This window comes from Oculina patagonica, chromosome 6 (genome assembly GCF_052425735.1).
Source record: "Oculina patagonica isolate OP01 chromosome 6, crgOcupat, whole genome shotgun sequence".
Lineage (NCBI taxonomy): Eukaryota > Metazoa > Cnidaria > Anthozoa > Scleractinia > Oculinidae > Oculina > Oculina patagonica.
Window position 1 is genome coordinate 14,986,764 of NC_135763.1, and position 20,912 is coordinate 15,007,675.

At 39.3% G+C, this 20,912-nt stretch overlaps 1 protein-coding gene across 1 annotated transcript; it reads right to left on the reverse strand.

Annotated features, from left to right (window-relative positions):
- Window positions 1–173: 173 nt before the first annotated feature.
- On the reverse strand, window positions 174–20,569 carry LOC144655952 (transcription initiation protein SPT3 homolog). The gene is made up of 12 exons (XM_078516146.1): window positions 20,395–20,569; window positions 20,019–20,131; window positions 13,646–13,730; window positions 13,232–13,318; window positions 9,017–9,119; window positions 8,150–8,218; window positions 5,851–5,912; window positions 5,150–5,225; window positions 4,010–4,125; window positions 2,488–2,772; window positions 826–936; window positions 174–478 (listed from the first exon to the last, which is right to left on the reverse strand). Exons 1-12 carry the CDS (start codon window positions 20,473–20,475, stop codon window positions 434–436), a joined length of 1,233 nt encoding a protein of 410 aa, XP_078372272.1. The 5' UTR covers window positions 20,476–20,569; the 3' UTR covers window positions 174–433.
- Window positions 20,570–20,912: the final 343 nt, after the last annotated feature.

The following is a 20,912-nucleotide window of genomic DNA, read 5'->3' on the forward strand; positions in this document are numbered from 1 at the left end:
AAATTTCACTCATTTTCTCCCGGTTCCCGCCACCTTAAGAATCCAGCTTCCCACCCTCTCTCCTCCCGCTTCCCGCCCCTTTTCTTCTGATCTCTGGCCCCCTATCCCCCTCCACAAATCAAGACTGTTCACATTTTTCATCAGACGTGCACTGCAAGCACAAATAGTTTGAAAAAAAAAATTATTTAATGTCAAATAAATATAATTTTCACATTTGTACATAGTTCTTTCACTCAATATGCAAAGCAGAGTAGCCTGCTTTTAAATAAAGAATTACAACTGTACACCTAACAAAACTATTTCCAGACATTCAGCATTCTGCTTTGTTCTGTTCATTGAGTTCAATCTTTCATATGGAAATATGGAACCCTTTACATTCTTGCTGGCAGCTCTTTTATCTGGCTATCAAATATAGTGCAGTTGACATCTTTTGTTAACAGCATAATGTTCTGAAGCCGGCAGATGGTCTTGCATGTGCCTGTGGATAAAAAAAGAGATATTTGTAGTAAAATTAGTGACAAAACCACAGGGTTAGCAAGTACTTGCTCACCCAACTGCAAGTGTAAAGGGATTGTACATTAATGAAAAATTTTACCCAGGGATGTAGCTATACATAAAATTTCCAACAGGTGAAATTTTCTAGATCACCGGCAGAAAGAGAGATCTAACCAGACATACAGTCTTTTATACGCAAAAATAAAGTCCTCAAGTGGTTATTTTTTCCGCCTTCCGCCTATTATTTGCATCCCTGATTACACTTAATTGTACGCAAATTGGTGAACACAAATGACTGTCATTCATGTGATATTGATACACTCAACTTACAGAGAAAGGAGCCATGGGTCCTATGAAATGATTATATCTCCTGATGGCTTCTCTAATGTGCTGCGGTTGAATACAATCACCACTGCTGTACGACAGGCTTGCAGCTGATCCCTGAAAAACACCAGCAAGCACTGTTACAAAGTCTGTTCAAATAACAAATCACAGGTCACATAAATGCTAAATTACACTCTTGAATTGCTAAAATAAAACTAGTCAACTCTGTGACAATATCTTAGTCATTCTTTCAAAAATCAATACAACATGCATTTTTGTGGGTTTACCAAAATATAAATGATAACACAGACATCATGGAGACCATTTTTTTAGTGACTTCAAGGACTGGTCTAGACAAAACTTGCCACAAAACTTTGGCTTTGCCACCATATTCTCCCCATGCCCCAATTATGTCCACCTTAATGGCGAAGTGGCAAGTTTCACTTTTTCACTGCACACTTGATTTACATTAAAAGTGAGGCAGATGAATGACAGAGACACGACAGACAGTGTTTCATCGAGATATCCAAACACCAGGAAGAGAGTTGAAAATACGATGACAGAGTAAACAGAAAAATAAAATCATAAATATCTATGCTAATTAGGACCGGGTATCCAAACCTCCTCCACAGTATGATTTCCCTTGTTTTAAATCGATGAATTAATAATGAGTTTGAGAAACAGATGTCAAAAGTAAACAAATCCTGTGATATTGCCTTTGATAGTACATGTAGGTATTTGACATGCGTCAAAGTTAGTAACAGATTTGATGCCAATCAAAGGAACCTTTGACACATACAACTGTAAGTCAAAGTTGCATTTCACAGCACCCTTTGTCACACCTTTGATAGCTGCATACTATCTCGTTCAAAATCTTAGACAAAACCTTTGCTGCAATCAAAGGTTTGGCAAAGACGGCCTTTACAGTACTTCATTTATCCCAAGTCAATTATGTGTGTGTCAAGGCCCCATTTGTCACGCAAATAACCACACAATCCTAACATACCGTAATGATTTGATTTAACGCCCGGGGCGCTTATTTACTTTTGGCACCTCGAGGGAGGGCGCTTATTCGAGACAGGGCGCTTATTCGGGACAGGGCGCTTATTTAATTTCTTAAGAAACAACCAAATGTATCTAACAATAACAGAAACTGTAACAGTTAGAAATTGTTTAAAGTTCAGTTACTTTTAAAATAATTGTTCATTTTAGCAGTAAATATATACATGAACTGTACGGCGAACGGTCAGAAGTTTATCTAGTTGACGTCAATGACTTCAGTATGGGCAGTTATCCACAATAGGGGCACTTATTAGAATAGGGGTGCTTATAAGAACGGGGGCGCTAATTAGAATGGGGGCGCTTATTAGAATAGGGGCGCTTATTTACAAAAACACATTCGAAGAGGGGCGTTTATTCGGAAGGGGGCGCTTATTGAAAGGAGGGCGCTAAATCGAATCATTACGGTACTGTACATTGCACACAGGCACACAAATCACGCCAGAAAAAATCACAGAGCTAACCTTCAATGGGAGTGCGATATCACCCATTTCAAGTATATCAAATCAGACTGTAAATGGAACGATAAATCATAAGGCACTCAAGGTTGAATATTTTTTTTTTTAATTATTAAAAAAAAAAAAATTACTGACAGACTGAAATACTCACCTTAAGTTTTCTTTTTTTGCTCTTGGGTTTTGTCGTACCCTGTGTAGTGGATGGGATCCCAGTAGTATTAGGTCCACTTGGTGTAGGACTAGGAAGAAAGGGGGTAGTGGGCGTGGTAGGGGTACCAGGTGGGGTGTGGTTAGGGGTGGAGGGGGTGGATGTGGCAATTCCTGGTGTGACTGCAGATGATTGACTCTCGGATAGAATAGACACAGGTGGCATGGCTTGCGTCAACACGTCACTTCCTTCCAAATCTTTTTTCACCAGTAATGCCAAGTCCACAACCTGTCACAGTAATTTAAAAGTTAAGGTTTAATACCATACACATTTACCACTCAATTTAGGTCATTAGTTTGTTGATTACCTTATTATAGGAAATTAACGCTTCATGAAATTACCACGAATTTCAAGAATTCGCTTTAATTTAAGTCGCGTTTATTTTTGTTAACATTAATTTCTGCCCTGTTAATTAAGTGGAGCGTTAATTTCCATGACCTTAATTTCCATTATTTTGGCCCCAATTTTTCGATACAGTCCAGACGTCTTGACTATTAGGAAAAGGCATAACTTCATCAGGGTGGAAATCTGCCGGATCACTAAAACTGTGAAGAACGCTCAAGGCGGTCAGATTCCTTTGTGTTAAAGTAAACATGTTTTTGTCTTCTTGACAAGTTCCTATTTCCTTTGTGTTTGTTGCGTTAATTTCCTTCATTTTTAAATGTTACAACATCTTTCACGTTAATTTCCTTTATTGGGAAATTATTTTTCCTTCACTTCGCGTTCATTTAAGTCGCATTTATTTCAAATACCTTAATTAACACAAGCATTAATATCCTATAATAAGGTACCTTTTCTAGGTATATAGATTATGTTCTGTTATGATTAAGTGGCATTGGCCCAATAAATTTTCCATACATTTATAATAAGTCACAGGGCAAGAAACAATGGACACCATTCTTTGGAAAGATGGAAATGGCTTGGACATGCGTTACAAATGGATCCTACAGCGCACAAAAGAACAGCCCTGACCTGGACTCCAGAGATATGAAGGAAAAGGGGGGGGGGGGGGGCAAGAACAACATGGAGGAGAACAATACTGGGAAAGATGAAGAGTGCTGGCATTGGAGGCTATAAGATCAGCCAGATAAGAGCAGCTTAGTGGGACCTTGTAGATACCTTTCAGCTGTATATTGAGCGTGACAAGGATGAATGACTGAGTGAAATGACATGCACCTTCTCATAAATAGTAACCTCATAATGGCAGCTTCAAGTCAAAAATGATATAGGTAAGTAATGTATTGTACGCAAATTAGTAAATTTGTATGTAAGTTATGTATACTAAGCAAGTAATGTATTTCGTAAGTACCGTGTTGTAAGTAAGTAACAAGTAATAACAATATTAAATAACTGAAAAATAAAAACATGTAAAAAAGCTCAAAGTCAAAACTGCTCAAGAACAGGATTACCGGTAGGTTGAAAACTGGTATCAAAATAATTATTACACTTTTTTGTCAATTCCCACCTGTCCAACTGTCTCATAAGCCAGGTAGCTGAAGACGTCCATCACTGGTGTGTTTGGTTTCATGTCGATAAGTGATGCACAGTCTAGCCACTCTTTGAACTTCCCAGCCTTTTTATCTACAAGATAAAAACAGAATCTAATGTTCCAAAGTAGCTTCATGAATCACCAGACTGATTTTATTTCAATCAAAGCAGTCTAGCAACATGTTGGGCTGGATAGATTGACCATCCAGTAGCATTTCTTTCATCCACTGTTCCCGATCAAATTGGAATTCATATGCGTTGGTTTTGTGGAGAGAGAAACTCGAGAACCCAGAGAAAATCCCTTGGAGTAAGGATGAGAACCAACAGCAAACTTGACCCACATAATTTATGACAGTAGGTCTGGAAATCAAACCCAGGCCTCACTAGGGGGAGGTTTGCACTCTCACCACCGTGCCATCACTGTTCCCTTTGTCTCAAAAAATTAATGGAGACATACCGTATTTACTCGAATAAGCGCCGCCCTCGAATAACCGCCGCCCTCGAATAACTGCCGCATTTAGGACAAAAAAGTTAATAAGCGCCGCCCCCCGAATAAGCGCCGCAGTCACGATGCGGCGCTTATTTGAAGAATTTTGATTAACTTAAAACGGCACTACAAAGCAACTGTAGGACAAGCTTGAACATTTCTTTGCATCAAAAGCGATGTTTTGCAGTTATGAGTGATTGTTTTTTCGCTCTCCCATTAGTTTTTCTATTCAACACTCTAACAATACGTAGTTCTGTAAATGTTGCGAAGGCCGCCAACCTTTGCCAGGACAGCTAGCGCCACTTCTGTCTCAGCAGGAGACATACTGACAATCAAAAGATGCTCTTTTCAATAACTGTAAAAGATAAGATTCTTTCTGGCGTCCAAATTTTAAATAAGCGCCGCCCTCAAATAAGCGCCGCCCTCGAATAAGCACCGCACTTGAGACACAAAAAATTTAATAAGCGCCGCGGTGCTTATTCGAGTAAATACGGTATGTCATTCTAGTTTTCAATTGGTTTATCCAGCTTGGTAGATCTGAGATCTAAGACCTATTCACTGATGTACATGTATAACAGTGCGATTCTAATCTTTGTTCACAAGAACTGAACTACCAAACATTTTACTCACTAAAGTTGGCCTGTCGACACTCAGTAAATTCCAGGTACTGCTGAGGATCAAGAGTTCGTGAGAACCGCTCTGCTCTCTAAAAAAAAATATTTTGGATTTGATTTTATTCAAAAAGAACCTGAGACCTGCACAAAATGAAATACAACAAAGTGGAATCACGTGCAATGAGAGGGTCTCCCACATGAAGGGGTGGGGGAGCTTGTCGTCTCGCTAAGGGTTATTAATTTCTGATTTTTGGCCTCACTTAGGGTGTTCCGGACAAAATGCCAATATCTTTAGCTGTCAAGGTCTTGTTTAGGGTTGCACACAAAATATACAAAATAATATAAATTCTGTTTCAAAATTTTGGTATCTTTTAGGGGTTAAAAAAAGCTTGAGCCACACCCAGATTAGTCTCTTTAGAGGGTTTTTGGCAAAACTTCCGACAAGCATCCCCGCCCCTTTCATATGGGAGTACCCCCCTGGGAGGCAGAGAAAGAACAGTACACCCTTTTCCAGAAGATAAAATGCAATTTCCTGTTTGAGACATCAAGGTTTTACGAAGTCTCCACCTGCCTTGTACAGGATGTTTACGGTTTAAAAGACTGGCGGCTTATGCTTTAATTAAGGACATGATATATAACACTTTTAGTAGCTGATGCTGGTAAGTGTAAGCTAGTTAGGTTACTTACTCCCCTATCTAAATAACAAGAGGCACCCACCTCATTTCTTTCTTGTTTCACTTCATCAATGTCATCCTCATCAAACAAAGCTACAAGATCACCTATTAAGAAAATGATAAGTCCCAGAGTGCCACTATTAATAAGTTTACCAAATCTCAGGGTGTCAATTAAGGAAAGATCGTTATGCCCCCAGGCCACGCATGGATATGAATTTCAGGTGGAGGGGTTATTCCCTATAGTGGACTATACAGGAAGGCTCAACCCAAAAGGGGTACCTTTTTCAGATGGTAGGTATAGGATTTCACAAGTGGTAGTATATAGAAGGGTAGGGAAATGTGCCATAATATTTCAGGTATTTAAAAGAACCCTTGAAAATATATCAAACAGACCCACTGAATGGTCCTTTCAAGTAAGTATTTTAAAGGGTTATTCAAGTGACAAATTAAGAAAAGAGATGCAGTATCCCTTTTGTTGGTATGTAAAAAGGATACCATTTACCTATCAAAGGACAAATGTTATACCAAAGGGTTACCTTTTCTTTCAAAAAACACTCAAGGCAAGTCGTTAATTTTCGATCGAGCCTTAGGGGAAATTTTCACTAACAAGGGGAATAAAAAATAAATCACTATGCTTTTGAAAACGAAACCCTATTCCTTGTTTGAAATAGCTACTTTTTTAATTACTTCTGTCTGCCACAACAGACTTTATTGCGTGTATCAGCGCATGTTTAAATAAACCCGTTTAGGGTACTCCAAGGTGACAACATTTTAGCTTCTTGATTCACATTGCACTTTTTAGAAGTTCCAAAATTGTGATTTGACGTAAATTTGTTTATTACACCATACAAGGGTTTCATTTCTTTTAACTTTTGTATCTGAACTTCATGAAAGTTATTTTTGACGTTACTAAGCGGGGAGGGGTAGCATGTAAAATTACCTCCGGTCTACAACTTCCGTCCACACATTTTTTGTACACGCACAACTTCCGTCAACATCTGTATCACTCTAATATCAGACGTATACAAAACATGGACCCGGGTCCATGGATCACCCCTGTGGACCCGGTCCATGGACCACCTTGCGGACCTGGTCCATGGACCACCCCTGTGGACCACCCCTAATTTTCAAAAGAAAATCAAAGTGTAGAATGGGGACAGAGTATAAATTGACGGCAGGTACCAAAACCCAAAACAACGAAATGAAACCACCGAAACGAAACGACCAAAACAAGCTAAACCACCAAAACGAAACCGCGGAAACAACTGAAACAGCTGAAACGAGTGACAAAGACAACAAGACAAAATCACCGAAACAAGCAAAACCTTTACCAGCTAACCGTAAACAGACTAACCGGAGTCCTAGTTAGGCTAACCGGAGTGCTATTCAGGCTATAAACCGGAGAGCACTTTCCATGCCTTTCACTCCGATTGGCCACTCCAGTTAGCCTAGCTTAGCCTAATAAGCGCTACACAGTTTTTAACAATATTTTGACAATATTGTGATCTTATTAGCCTAATTAGCACTCCGGTTAGCCTCAATAGCACTTCGGTTACCCTGAATAACACTCAGGTTAGCCTGTTTACGGTTACCTTATTGTTACTTATTTTCGCGGGTCTTAATTTTTCGCGATTTTTGTGATTTTCAAAAAATCGCGAAATTAAAGACCCGCGAAAATTTATTCCAAACGTTTTTTATTGTGTTTTTATGTTAATTGCGTATTTTTTGGCCAAATCGCGAAAAATAAGTCCCGCGAAATATGCACGTTCCATTTTCGCGAAATTAAGTTCCCGCGAAAATAAGTAACAATAAGGTAGCTCTCGCTAATGGTAATGGTTTCAGTGATTATGTTTCGTTTCGCTCGTTTCAACCGTTTCGGCGGTTTCGTTTTGGTCGTTTCAGTGTTTCGCTAATTTGGTTTTGGTCATTTCGTTTAAGTGGTTTCATTTCGTTGTTTTGGGTTTTGGTACCTGCCGTCAATTTATACCCTGTCCCCATTCTACACTTTGATTTTCTTTCCAAAATTAGGGGTGGTCCACAGGGGTGGTCCATGGACCTTATCCACAAGGTGGTCCATGGACCGGGTCCACAGGGGTGGTCCATGGACCCGGGTCCATGTTTTGTATATGTCCCTCTAATATCCTCATTCATTGCATGCTTCGCGGCATGCTGCAGCATGCTGCATGAATGAGCATAAAAATGGTATATGAAAGGGTAAGGGTTTGGGGCAACTTTGGACCTCAACTGGCTTAATTTTTTCCAACCAAAGTGTACATGATGAGCTGGCATACCCTGTAATAACCTTTGCAAAAACTGTACAGTAGTTTGACTTATTAACCCACCTGTCTGGTCTATTGTGCTGACAAAGTCGTAAGAAACCTTTCGTCTTTTACTACCTTTAACTTCACTCACTGTAACAAAAGAGTCAAGAAACGTCTCTATCAAGACCTTCTCCTGAAGGAAAGTCTTGGACATCTAAAAGGTCAAGTCTGTCCAGATCTCAAAGATTAGAGAAGCCATATGGCTCATAGGTACCAACACATATATAACACTGGGTTTCATAGCATAAAGCCACCAAGCTTAATGCTGCTCCTTTTAGTCAGGATGTCCACTGCAGGTTTTCTTCCCCACCCCCCACCTCCCCTTCTCCCCTCCCTCCCCTCCCCACAAGCATTTTGTGAGGTTATCCTAACAATTTGCCAGTATTCATTCACACTCCTGGGTGAAGAGGGGCACTTGTGACAGTAAATGCCTTTTTTCAAAGCACCACACAATGACCCTAAAGAGCACTCAAATCCGCTAACCATTAAACACCTCCCTTCAGACACTTGATGATAAACAGCGAAACACCTTAAAAAAGGGCAGCTTTGAGCCAAAGTGGTGCGTACTGCCAATGCTTAATATCCCGGTTTCCTTAGCATTAAACAGCTACAAGTATTTCTACTCCCCCTGGATGAGATGCTAGTCTATCGTAGGGTACCCCCCCCCCCTCAGCATTATTTCGCCAGTACACACCTGGGTGGAGAGGGGCAGTATGAGAGTAAAGTGTCTTGCCCAAGAACACAACACAGTAACCCGGCCAGGGCTCTAACATGGAACGCTCACTCCGGAGTCAGGCGCGCTAACCATTAGGCCACCATGCCTCCTATCAGCAAAACACCTAAAGCACTTAAATCTCTCGATATTAAATCATTTAATATAATACTTACCTGAAGCTTCTAAGACTTCATCGTCTTCTTGTGAGGTTTGTTTCTGGGTTTTATTCTTGATGTCCTTGAAGTTGAGATATTTGATTAGCCTCTTGAGTTTTTCCTGGAAAAAAAATGTGGTACAGTCCAAGTTTGGCAGGTATATTGCACAATCACAATTATATAGTAAAGTCCTGACAGGGTATGTTTTACAAAAGGGTAGGGTGACTCAAAAACAAAGAAGACCCGAAGACCCTAAGACCCCAAAAACTCGAAAATGGACCCCCTAATTTTTGTTTCGTTTCCTCAGAAACGATACGGTATTATTTTGGCTTCGATGTGAACTATTTACACAGTGGGGGCTACTATCCAATCAGAAGAACGGTCGTAACCACAAAGTAAATACGTTTGACCGATGGCAATTAATTTCGTAAAAACATGTTCTTCAAATATCGGAAAGATATTCCTCAGCATGATAAAAAAATATTGAGATTCGTTGCAAACAGAAATATCTGGCGACTGCAATGGTTTTAAGTTTGATAAAAGCGATGTATTGTAAGAAAACTAGAGAAAGCTCTCGTAGCGTTTAATTGTTAAGTAAACATTCTAGCGATTTTCTGAAACGGAAGTAAATTTCCACCAATCAGTGTTTGAAAGCGCAAACAAAAACGGGATGACTTGTCGTGTTTGCTCGCACGGGTGGCTGCTATCCAATCACAAGAACGGTCGTAACCACAAAGTAAATACGTATGACCGATGGCAATTAATTTCGTAAAAACATGTTCTTTAAATATCGGAAATATAATATTATTCCTCAGCATGACCAAAAATATTGAGATTCGTTGCAAACAGAAACATCTAACGACTGAAATTGTTTTAAGTTTGATTAAAGCGATGTATTGTAAGAAAACTAGAGAAAGCTCTCGTAGCGTTTAATATTATTCTGAAACGGAAGTAAATTTCCACCAACCAGTGTTTGCAAGCGCAAAGAAAAACGGGATGACTCGAGTTTGCTCGCACGGTAGAGCTTAAGTGCACTACAAAGAGAAGTGCATATTTACAGGCGAGTTACAAAGTTAATTTCACTTCATGTAACAGAGGAATGTATAAATGTGGGAAATTGCCCTATTCTATTTGTACAAGAAAATTCACGGCATCGTCGACGTCACAAACAGCGCGAATACACGCAAAATTGCGTGGGTTCTCGCGTGGATGTACCCGGAATTGCGTGATCAGTGTCACGTGCGTCGCAAAAACATTCGAGTCTGCACGGAAAGTTGAGAACGAAAAAGAAGACAGTCAAGTTCTGTTCAAAGTTTAAATTTTGTATGGACAGTATCGTATAGCAAGGTGTGCAACTGCCGTGTCGAACTAAATTCGTCTCCTTAGTTGATGTAACGCTCAACATTAACTACCGTTGCAACTGCTGGAGCAGATTTCTGAGATTAAATTATTGATATAAACATTATTTGGATTATTCAAAGCCATCGCGGTCTGATCGAAACTCCACATTATCGCCAAAAATGCAAATCGTTATTATCAGTGTTACACTGACAACAGAAGCAACTTGGCTGTGTCTTATTAGCTCTTATTCTGTGGAGATAATTTTATATTTGCCGGGAGAGCGTGCAGCGCGGATCGACCAAAATACAATCCTGGTATGACTATATATAACATATAACATAAAACTTTCTTTAAACTTGAATTTTGCTTAATTAAAAATCCCGGTTAAAAATCTGTGTATGGTAGCTTTTTTACATTAATTTGCCCTTGTTGTTTACGTGTCTTTGTAAAGTGACAACAGGCATTTGATTTTGAAGAAATGGCTTCGAAACAGTGTGCTTATCTCTGTTCTTGTCGACCGGGGTTATGGTTTGTCTTGAATTTGGCATTTATTTGATTTGAGCATGTGATCAACTCAGAGAAGTATATACCTCAAGCTTTTTGTCAAAAGGTAATAATTTAATCTACGATTAAAGTGTTGTTTTGCATTTTATCAGAGATCAGTAGTCACAAAACACTTTATTTATGGGACTGATTTGTTTTAGGATTGTTTGTTTTAAAAAATAAACCATTCCCGACATTGATAGGAATATATTTAAATATTTTCTGTAAGTTATTTTTCCATTCATGTAACATTCAAAGTTATGCTATCAGGTGCCATTTTTAAGTAAAAAGTGTTCTGCAGAAATAAAAACAATCATTTTAATTTTCACTGGATGAGTAAAAACGATAAAGACAAGCTTCTTTCACTTAACTTAATTTGGAGAGAAAGACACATGCTATTTCTATAAAGAGAAATATTTGTGTGTTACTTGAACTCTTGAAAGCCAAACTGCATCAGGACGTAGTTTATGTCTCCTTTACATAAAATGGACAGTAGGTGTTAAACTGAATATGAAGTTCTTCTTTTCATTCTTCACTCGTGCATAAATTCGGCAAATTCAACATACACTAGGACCTTCTCCAAATTAAAGTAAACCACAAACCCATCTCTCCTTAGTGTTACACTATTCTCACCCTTCCGCAATCTGGAAACGAAACACTATTTCTTTTTGAAATAGCTGCTTGTTCAATGTATTTTCACCTTTTATTAGTGAATATAGGGCCTTCGGGTCTTTGTTTCATTAAGGTCTTTGTTTTCGAGTCACCCCAAAAGGGTATAGATTTTGACCATTTTGGTTGAATTAGGGTATGGCTTGTGCACTCTGATCAGCAATTATGTATAATTCTCAGAAGAAACTACTTTTATGAGCGCTATTATTCATCTGAAGCAGTTCCTGGGAATGGTCTGGTCTGAAATAGGGTGTGGAAAATCACATATTTTCATCAGAAATAGTGAAAGGGTTTCAGGAAGCACACAGCACACCCCCACTAAAATTTAAAATTTTCAGTTTGAGTATAGTGGAGACTCTACAGACTTATTGGTCAATACAATGTTAATGACAGCAATGATCATTTATACCTGGGACCATGGTACATGTAATTGAGGGGAGAGTTGAAAACACTGACCCCTGATCCACGGACTACCCACTGACCCCCCACTCCGCAGATCACCTACGGACTACTCTGCGGACTACCCTTACGGAGTACCCCTACAGAGTACCCTATAAAATGAAACGAATTTATGTTTATGGGAAAAAAAAATGAGAAACCTACCTGGGCCACTTGCACGATCGATCGAAACAGCCGCCATCTTGTTTACCTCGATCCAGTCCTAACGGGTCTAGGCCACTACTAAAATCGGGAACGCCGGAATGCCGGAATACTAAAACCCGGAACAGATAAAATATATCGTGTAACCCTTACAAATATAAAGAGCTAACCATAAACAGGCTAAACGAAGTTCATAGTAGGTTTACTGATGAATAGTAGGCTAACCGAAGTTCATAGTAGGCTAACCGAGGTGAATAGTATGCTAACCGGAGTGAATAGTAAGCCTACTATGAACTTCGGTTAGCCTGTTTACGGTTAGCTCTTTATATTTGTAAGGGTTACACGATATATTTTATCTGTTCCGGGTTTTAGTATTCCGTCGTTCCTGGTTTTAGTACTAGCCGATGAAGTCCCGTTTGAGTTTGTAACAAGAAGGACTGGATCGAGGTAAACAAGATGGCGGCTGTTTCGATCGATCGTGCAAGTGGCACAGGTAGGTTTCTAGTGTGTCTTTTCCTCGTAAACATAAATTCGTTTCATTTTATAGGGTACTCCGTAGGGGTACTCCGTAAGGGTAGTCCGCGGAGTAGTCCGTAGGTGATCCGCGGAGTGGGGGGTCAGTGGGTAGTCCGCGGATCGGGGGTCAGTGTTTTCAACTCTCCCGTAATTGAGGGAACATGATTGAGGTTTGGGATTTATCCATCGGTCACATAATTCTGGGGCCATGTTTGTGGTTAGGGGTGATGTCAATGGGACATACACACATGATTGAGGACAATGATGATGTTAGAGCAGGTGTCCATGGGGCACATGACTGATGAACCATGATTGAGATTAGAGGGAGTGTCCGTAATTACTAATGGATGAGGGACCATGGTTGAGATTGGAGAAGAGTTCAAGGGACACATGACTGAGAAACTTTAATGAAGCTAGGAAATTTGTCCACGGGACACATGATTGAGGGGCCACGATTGAGATTATGGGAGATCTCCACTTATTTCAGCCAGATATTCATGTTTTGTTTGTATATAACTAATACTGTGTGTCTGTTTCTGCCTCAACCATTACAGCTCAACCTACTTTGTCTTTCCTCATTAAAAAGATGATATCCTCGACACTCATGAACCTTCCGCCTCTCATATTTGTTACATCTGCAGCTCGTACAACCTGCAATGTAAAGAGATGCAAGAAATAACTAATGGTATACAACACAGCTTGAAAGAAATACCCCATTTTCTTTTAATATGCCAAGATCCAAGTCAAACGTGAGAGACTTGACATCCTGTGATTTCTGCAAACTCAGAAGACAACTGATTGCCAGGTTAAAACTCACTGCCAGGTTAACTCTTTTAAAAGATTGGGGAAAGGGACAGTTGTGGAATACTTTTCCTGCCTTCCATTGCACTTCCCACTCGGACCCTTTTTGGAAGCTTTTGGGGAGACAAACAAAGTCCAAAACAAAGGGATGAAAGTTCGATAAAAACAAAATAATACCATGCTAGCCATCTGTGAATGGACAATCTCTTCGATGAGGGAAGCTGATTCCGTTGAAGGTTTTCTTGAGTCACCAAAAGCATACCTATGAAAAATAAACAATATTGTTTCAGCTATTTTACAGCCAAGGAACATTGGGGGGGGGAGCAAGACCAATAGAAGAGTTGTCTTATCTCAGCAGGTGGGGTAATCCTGGCAAGTGGACCCCTTTTTCTGATATAAATGCTTGAAAACGTTGCCTTGGGGAATGAGTTATATCAGGTACTCAAGACCAAATCAAAGCCTCTTCGAGCCACGACTGAATTTTTTTCACCAAGTTTTTTTATATGAGCGGCAGATGTTCAAACATTTCTTTGATGCAATTAAAAAGCAATAAAGGAGCAAACATGCGTGACAATTGCAGACAATCGGCGGTTGACCCAACAATGTCTATTACATTGATATAAGATCTTTTCATTTTACGTGACTGAGATTGTCGGATTAGCTCAATCGTGTAGGTTTCAGGATGGAGTGTGAGAGGTCGTGAGATCAAAACCCGCAGCACTAAAATGGTTTGTTTATTCTATCGCTCCTGTATACATTGGAGATTAAAAGCATTTACATGTAAGCCGTAAAGTAATAACGCTGTAAGTAAATTAATATATCTGAACATATAGACTGATTCAGGTAAGTATACGAAAGAGATCGATCGGTGCATCGCTTTTGCGGCTCTTAATGCGGACGATAAACTTGTTTATCGTATTTGAAAATTCCGGCGTTATCTTTGCAATAGGAAATTTTGTTATGCGAGGAATCTTCTATGTATAGTATGAATGCGCGAGTGTCAGTTTCATGCATGCGTTACAAGCAGTTGTAACGCATGCAAGTAACGCATGCAAATATCGCATGCTGCATCGCTTTTGCGGCTCTTAATGTCCACTTTTTCGGCGGTCAAGTACCTTCCACACATAATTTTCAGCCGCATTTTGTTTCTTTGCTTTTGTCTTCCTTGTTAAACCTTAAAAAATAGCCTTATTACGGCCGCCTTGCTACACTCTTACTTCTCTTATCAAAATGTTTACAGCTGATGGACCAACCAACCAACCAACCAACCGACCAACCATGTGAGTGAAGTCGGGCTACCCACAATACTCCTTCATTGAAAATTCAGTCGTAAAAATGGGGCCTATAACATCCCCTCATAGGGTGTTTACTGAATTGCACCCACACCCTCCCAATGTATATTCCAAATTTATAGGAAGGTTTTAAAAATTTACAACTATCACTTTTTAAGTTATGTATAATACTAATAAGAAGATCTTTGCTTGGTACTGATCAAGTAGCATCCCAATTATTTAAAATTATTCAAATTAAAAAAGTATATACTTTTTTAATTTGAATAATTTTAAATAATTGGGCAGTAACTGACAATGCCTGTACATCACATCATTAAAACAATTTTATCATCTATTTTTCGTTGTTGATCATCATGACTATTAAGTGCAAATTTAAGTTTCCCAACAACTCGATCCTGCCGACATGCAATACAACCTTTCAGAGGCATAGAAAATCGTTTTCGATCATCAGGAAGCAATTATTATATTTCGGCAGAAAGAACACAGGAAGTAGATTTTAACAGAGCCCAATATTATAATAAAAATACCCTCTCTACCTCTCCATGTAGATATTGCAGCACTTGCCTACGGCAAAAATCAATATTCCTCATTTGAAACAGTTACTAGACTTTAGTTACATTATACCACATTCAAAGCAAATTTCATTAAGCTCTTATTCCCCTGGCCCCACCCATGCAATCCCTGGGCAAACATCTACTGCAGTCTTCTAGAATCCCTCCCCAGATAAGTAGAAGCATTATAAATGAATTACTGCCCACAAGTTAATTAACAAAACTACCACATATTTTTTTCGCTTTTTTGCCCACTTAAGGTCAAGGTGGTGCATTTAGAAGTGCTTACAGAGTACCCTCTTGACGCACTGCTTCAAGTATCTAGAAGGTTCTGTGAACCACTTGCTGAGTGCCATATCGATCATACTCAAGTTTTCCTTTAACTCTTGATGCAGTACTTACAAAATTTCAAACAAACTGGATCAAACCAAAACCAATAAAATAAGTTACAGTAGTACAAATTTAAAAACAAAATCATTAAGCCACAAATCACTGGTTAAGAATGAACAATATTCAAAGGAGGAAAGCAAGATCAAAATGCTAACCTAAAAATACATGCGGTATTTACTTTCTGTTTGATTTCAATCTGATATACACAAGTTGATCAATATCCATTAATGACAAGATCAGTTAATGCCACACAAGTATCTTAAAAGCACTGACTCATAACTTACTAAATATTCAAAAGAATTGTACAAAATCCTACAAAGAATGCAGCATCTTAAAATTCTCATGTCAAAAGATTAAACAAATTCCTTTTTTTGCAATGCTTTTTAATTTATGTCTTAATATTAAACCTCCCTCGTGATTAGCATCACATGTCTGAAATGCCTCTCAGTTAACGTTATTTTACTACAAATAGGCTTACGTGATCCATAGGCATGTCATTATATTCAAGTCAAGAAAGACCTTCGTGGGTGTTCTTCAGTTACAAATTCCTTTTACAAGTACAATTTTAAAGAAATTTTTCAAAAAATTTAATCAATATATATTAAATTATAGTGAAAACATGTCGGAGGGTAGGTGCGGTGGCCTAATGGTTAGTACGCTGGACTCTGGATCGGAGTGGTCTGGTTTCGAGGCCTGGCCAGGGTCACTGTGTTGTGTTTACTTGGGCAAGACACTTTACTCTCATAGTGCTTCTCTTCACCCAGGTATATAAATTGGTTCTATCAAACTAATGCTAGGGGGGAGCCCTGCTTGACTTAAGCATCCCATCCAGTAGGCTCGATTTCCAGCCGCTTTTAAGAGAAAATGAGCCCGTGGTCATTCCCCCCTCTCTCTCTTGGAGAAACAAAGACCGGACCCGAGAAGGTGGCGAAAATCGAACCTACCCATCCGGGGAGGAGTAGAAATGCCCCAAGTTGCTTCATGCTACAGAATCTGGGATAAGCTCCAACCTGTATGGGCCACTACAGGTGTAGGCTTGATGCAGACTTTACCTTACCTAGTCAAAACAGGTGACCTTTGTAACAATCCTATGGGCTGTAATAGCCTGAGAGGAGGGGCAGGCACGGCGGAGCTGGGGGGGCTGGGGGGGCTTTAGCCCCCCCAGAATTTCCGAAAAAATAAAGACTTACTAAGAGAAAAGTATTTTAAGCCCCCCCCCCCACTTCAAGTCACTAGTCAGCCCCCCCACTTGGAAAATTGCTCCGCCGTCCCTGAGGGGGCCTCCCGTATGAAAGGGACGGGAATACTCGTCAGAAAATTAAATCAAACATCTAAAGAAGATCAATCTGGATGTGCATGGCTCCAGCTTTTTTGGCCCCTAGAAGATACCATTTGCCTGATCGGTTTAACCCACAACACAGTATGACAGTGTTTCTTATTTCTTCATGTACAGCCGTAACAAGACCTCGACAGCTAAAAATATTGACGTTCCCTCCTGAGCACCCCAAGTGAGAGCAAAATTTGAAATACACACCCTTAAGCAAGACCCCACTTAGATGTTACAAAACTGAAAAGGAAATTCACTAATCCTAGAGAAACTTATAAATTTACACTTTGAATGACAGGGCCCTGGGGGGAGAGGACACCATGAGCCTGTCTTGCCCAAAGAAAAGAACACAATAACCCTGGCCAGGGCGTTAACTTTAGACCTCTTGATCAAGAACCTAATGCTTGTGTACCGAGCCATAATGTTCCATGATACACCACCTAGACCTCTCACATTTCAGCAAAAAGCTCATTAAAAGTAAAATTGATTTAAAATTTTTAAAGCCATTTTATCACTCCTCTAGTAAGGTAATGCAACTCCACTGAATGCCAAAACAAACAAAGGGTATTTTATTAAATTCCTCAGGTAAGTGAGCATAATGAGTTTACAAAAATATGAAATTCTTATTAACTTAACCAACAAAGCGAGTATAACTAATAAATTACTAACGACTTCTCCAACAGATCCTGACAGAAATTAGCTTACCACTTCTCTTGAGACCTTTTTTTAAAACCACCCATAAGGATGTATGGGAGGGTTGATTACCAGTGAAAAAATTTCTCAGCAGCTAATTGGTTCAATGTGTAAATAAAAAGGTAATTACTTGTAATCAGAGCACCTGCAAGCGGATAAAATTTGCTACTGAAATTAGCCTTAATCCCTGCTTTAAATGAGATTATAACACATACTTGATGGCATACACATGTATTAAATTTTTAAACTCTTTTTAGTCTTTTAATAAATAGGTAAGATAAGAAATAATACTAAACAATTACTTGGACCGAAAAAAATTTTCCAACAGAAGTTACACCTTGTGTGTAAATGTAAATGCTGCTATGTCTGCGGAATAAACCCCACTTTCTTGTCCCAAAAGACCTCAATCCTTTTAGCTAGCGAAAAGACTAGCAAGCATGCACAGAGTGCTCAGTTCCCGGTAAGGGTAACAAATCCAATCCGATAGACATGTCGGCAACAGTCTGCAAAGTGTGTGCAAACAGTCGGCCAACACATGGCCAACGGTCAACCAACCTGTTGGCAACTATTTTCCTTTACATGATATACCAGGAAGATGGTCATTTTTGTTTATGTAAAAAGAATTGTAGCCTTTGGGGACGAGGATGGAAGGCTTACTGTGTGACTATTTATATACAAGACACTAAGCAGTGTGTTCAACTATATGCAATTTAGGAATTTATTGTTCTCAATTTTGAACTTTGGCACTCTTTGTCTTTTTAGGAGGCTATAAAAAGGACACTTTTTTAATGACGCGATACTTTTGAGCTCTGAGCATTAGATTAACCAATGACCATTTTCCTCTAGTACTTGTTTTTTTACAAAATAATATTATACAACTACTGACTGTCAGTATCATAGAGGGAATTGGAGATTATATACATGTATAATAATTAATTTTTTTGATTAAAAAATGTATCAAAATTTGAAAATTAGTTGTTTTTTTATAATACAGCTGCATAGTAATAGCATGGTGCCTTAAAAGAAAAAAAAATCTTTGAAAATCCTGGCTGTGTTATGTTTAAACAAAAGTGTCCAACCATTAACATTTTTTACTGTTAATCTCTTCAGCGCTTGATACTCCAACATTATGCAGGGTCTAAAAATACACATATTTCACTTGAAAACATCCTCCAAACATTCAGTATAAAGGTCACTGGGGCTATTTGGGCAAAAAAGTGTAATTGCTTAACAATGACTTTACCGCAATTTGCTTTTGTTCATCCGCAAACACTGTATTTAACAAGCGCTAAAAATATACTGACGGCTAAAATTACTCTATAATAGAGTGCAATTTACATGCTTTCGCGATTATGCACGATTGTGTCAACAAATCGACTGGTCCTGTACCTAAGCGTCTAAAGAAAGCGTGAATAAGCTCTTGGGCTCCTTCAAGAGCGATAACGCGATAAGATCTGATCTTGGAAACCTGACAATGGCTCGCAGTGAGGTTCACCTTGTAATTCTTTACCAGTGTTCGATTCGTTCTACTCCACGTGTTCTTAATTGCTTCCATCGGCTCATCGATTTAGTAAACAGTAACCGTTCTCACGCAATTGAGTTGTCACACAAAAAGGTGCTCTAACCGATAACCCCTATTCTCGGCAAAACCGCGAAGACATTATTGCGGTGTTAATCACACTTGTCACAAACGCTTTGCGGCTTTTTCGTGGGAAAATATTTTGTCAATTGTTTAGCCCTCTCGAGAGCACTCATACTTCCTGGCCTCGGGGCAACTCATTATCCTCGATCTGTCAAAACGCGTCGCGGAGTATTATTTAAGCAAAGGGCTATTATTCTGCTGCACAATTGGCCTCAGGAAATCGCGACAAAACCGCCGTGTAATGAGCTACTATCAAACAATTCGGCACATTTCGGCAAGCCTTTTTGCACACGGGACAAAAACGTGCGACAAACGGACCGCATCTTTGAAGACACATGCACAACACTGAGGCGGCCCTAGACACAAGAGAATAGCTACATTTTATCAACCTCTTAACACGATCGTAAACACTTCGACCTCCAACGTTGACGTGTTTGTAAACCGAGCGTATTGTTATCGGCGTGTGGTTGTATAGATAGCTCATTATCGAATCCATGGCGGTTAAAACTTCAACAAAAACACGTTTGCTGGACAATTATCTCGACCGCGAAGTCATTGTCGTTTGAACAGACGAGGAAACCCATGAATTCTTTCGTGTTTTAGCACAAATAAGATTATAACACCAAATCCTAAGATTGTTGTTTTGTTTACTTACATCATATTTAGAATTTCGCTCTGAAACCATGGCTTTGGAAGTTTGGAACTCGGGGTCACAGGACTTTGAATAATCGCAGGAGTAGGTGGACGTATGTCACATGAGCTTGGGGGCTGCAAACCGGAAATCAACTAGTTAGTTCTTTGAATAACCGTTGCATTCATCCAGTTCAAAATTCAATTTAATCTTTACGATGCGTTATGAGGTCACATAATTTGTTCTCGTTGTCACGAAATGTTTAGCAAGCTAACCGCCAACAAGAAAATAACATGTTTACTTGTTACTGAATGCTACAACGTGAAATCGCATCCAAAATGGCGGCTTTCAATAATTCGGTTCCGCCGTGTTTTTACTCAAATTACTGCATTTTACTCACTCTGTTGTCGCTAGCATTGCTTGAATTATTACTCTCCTTTCCCTTTTCGCTTTTCTTGCTTTTAGATTTGGATTTAGTCATGTTGTGGTCGAAGTTTTCGACCAAAATAGCTCTGACAGCACACAGCAATACTCGAACCGGAAATGACTTATTTTCCCACAATGCCTCGACGAAAAGCGCGCGAAAGTTGACAGCGAATCAACAATCGGGCGGCGCGGTACAGGAATGTAAATTTCACGGCTGACACAAACATCAACATGTCGCTTACAAAAATATAACTCGATCGTTGATGACAAAATTTCTCGAATTTCAACCGGAATCAATCCTTCCTCAGGTAAACACAGAGTAGCCCTGGGTGATTAGGAAATTTTTAGGCTTACATGACTTTTGAAACTTCCTATTCTCAATGACGCACTACAATAAGTATGCTCAAGATTTTCTTTCTTATTTTTCGATATTAGTCATCCCCTACCTTTCCGTCGAGTGGGAACAATTTTTTTTGCCTAAGGGAAGCTCGT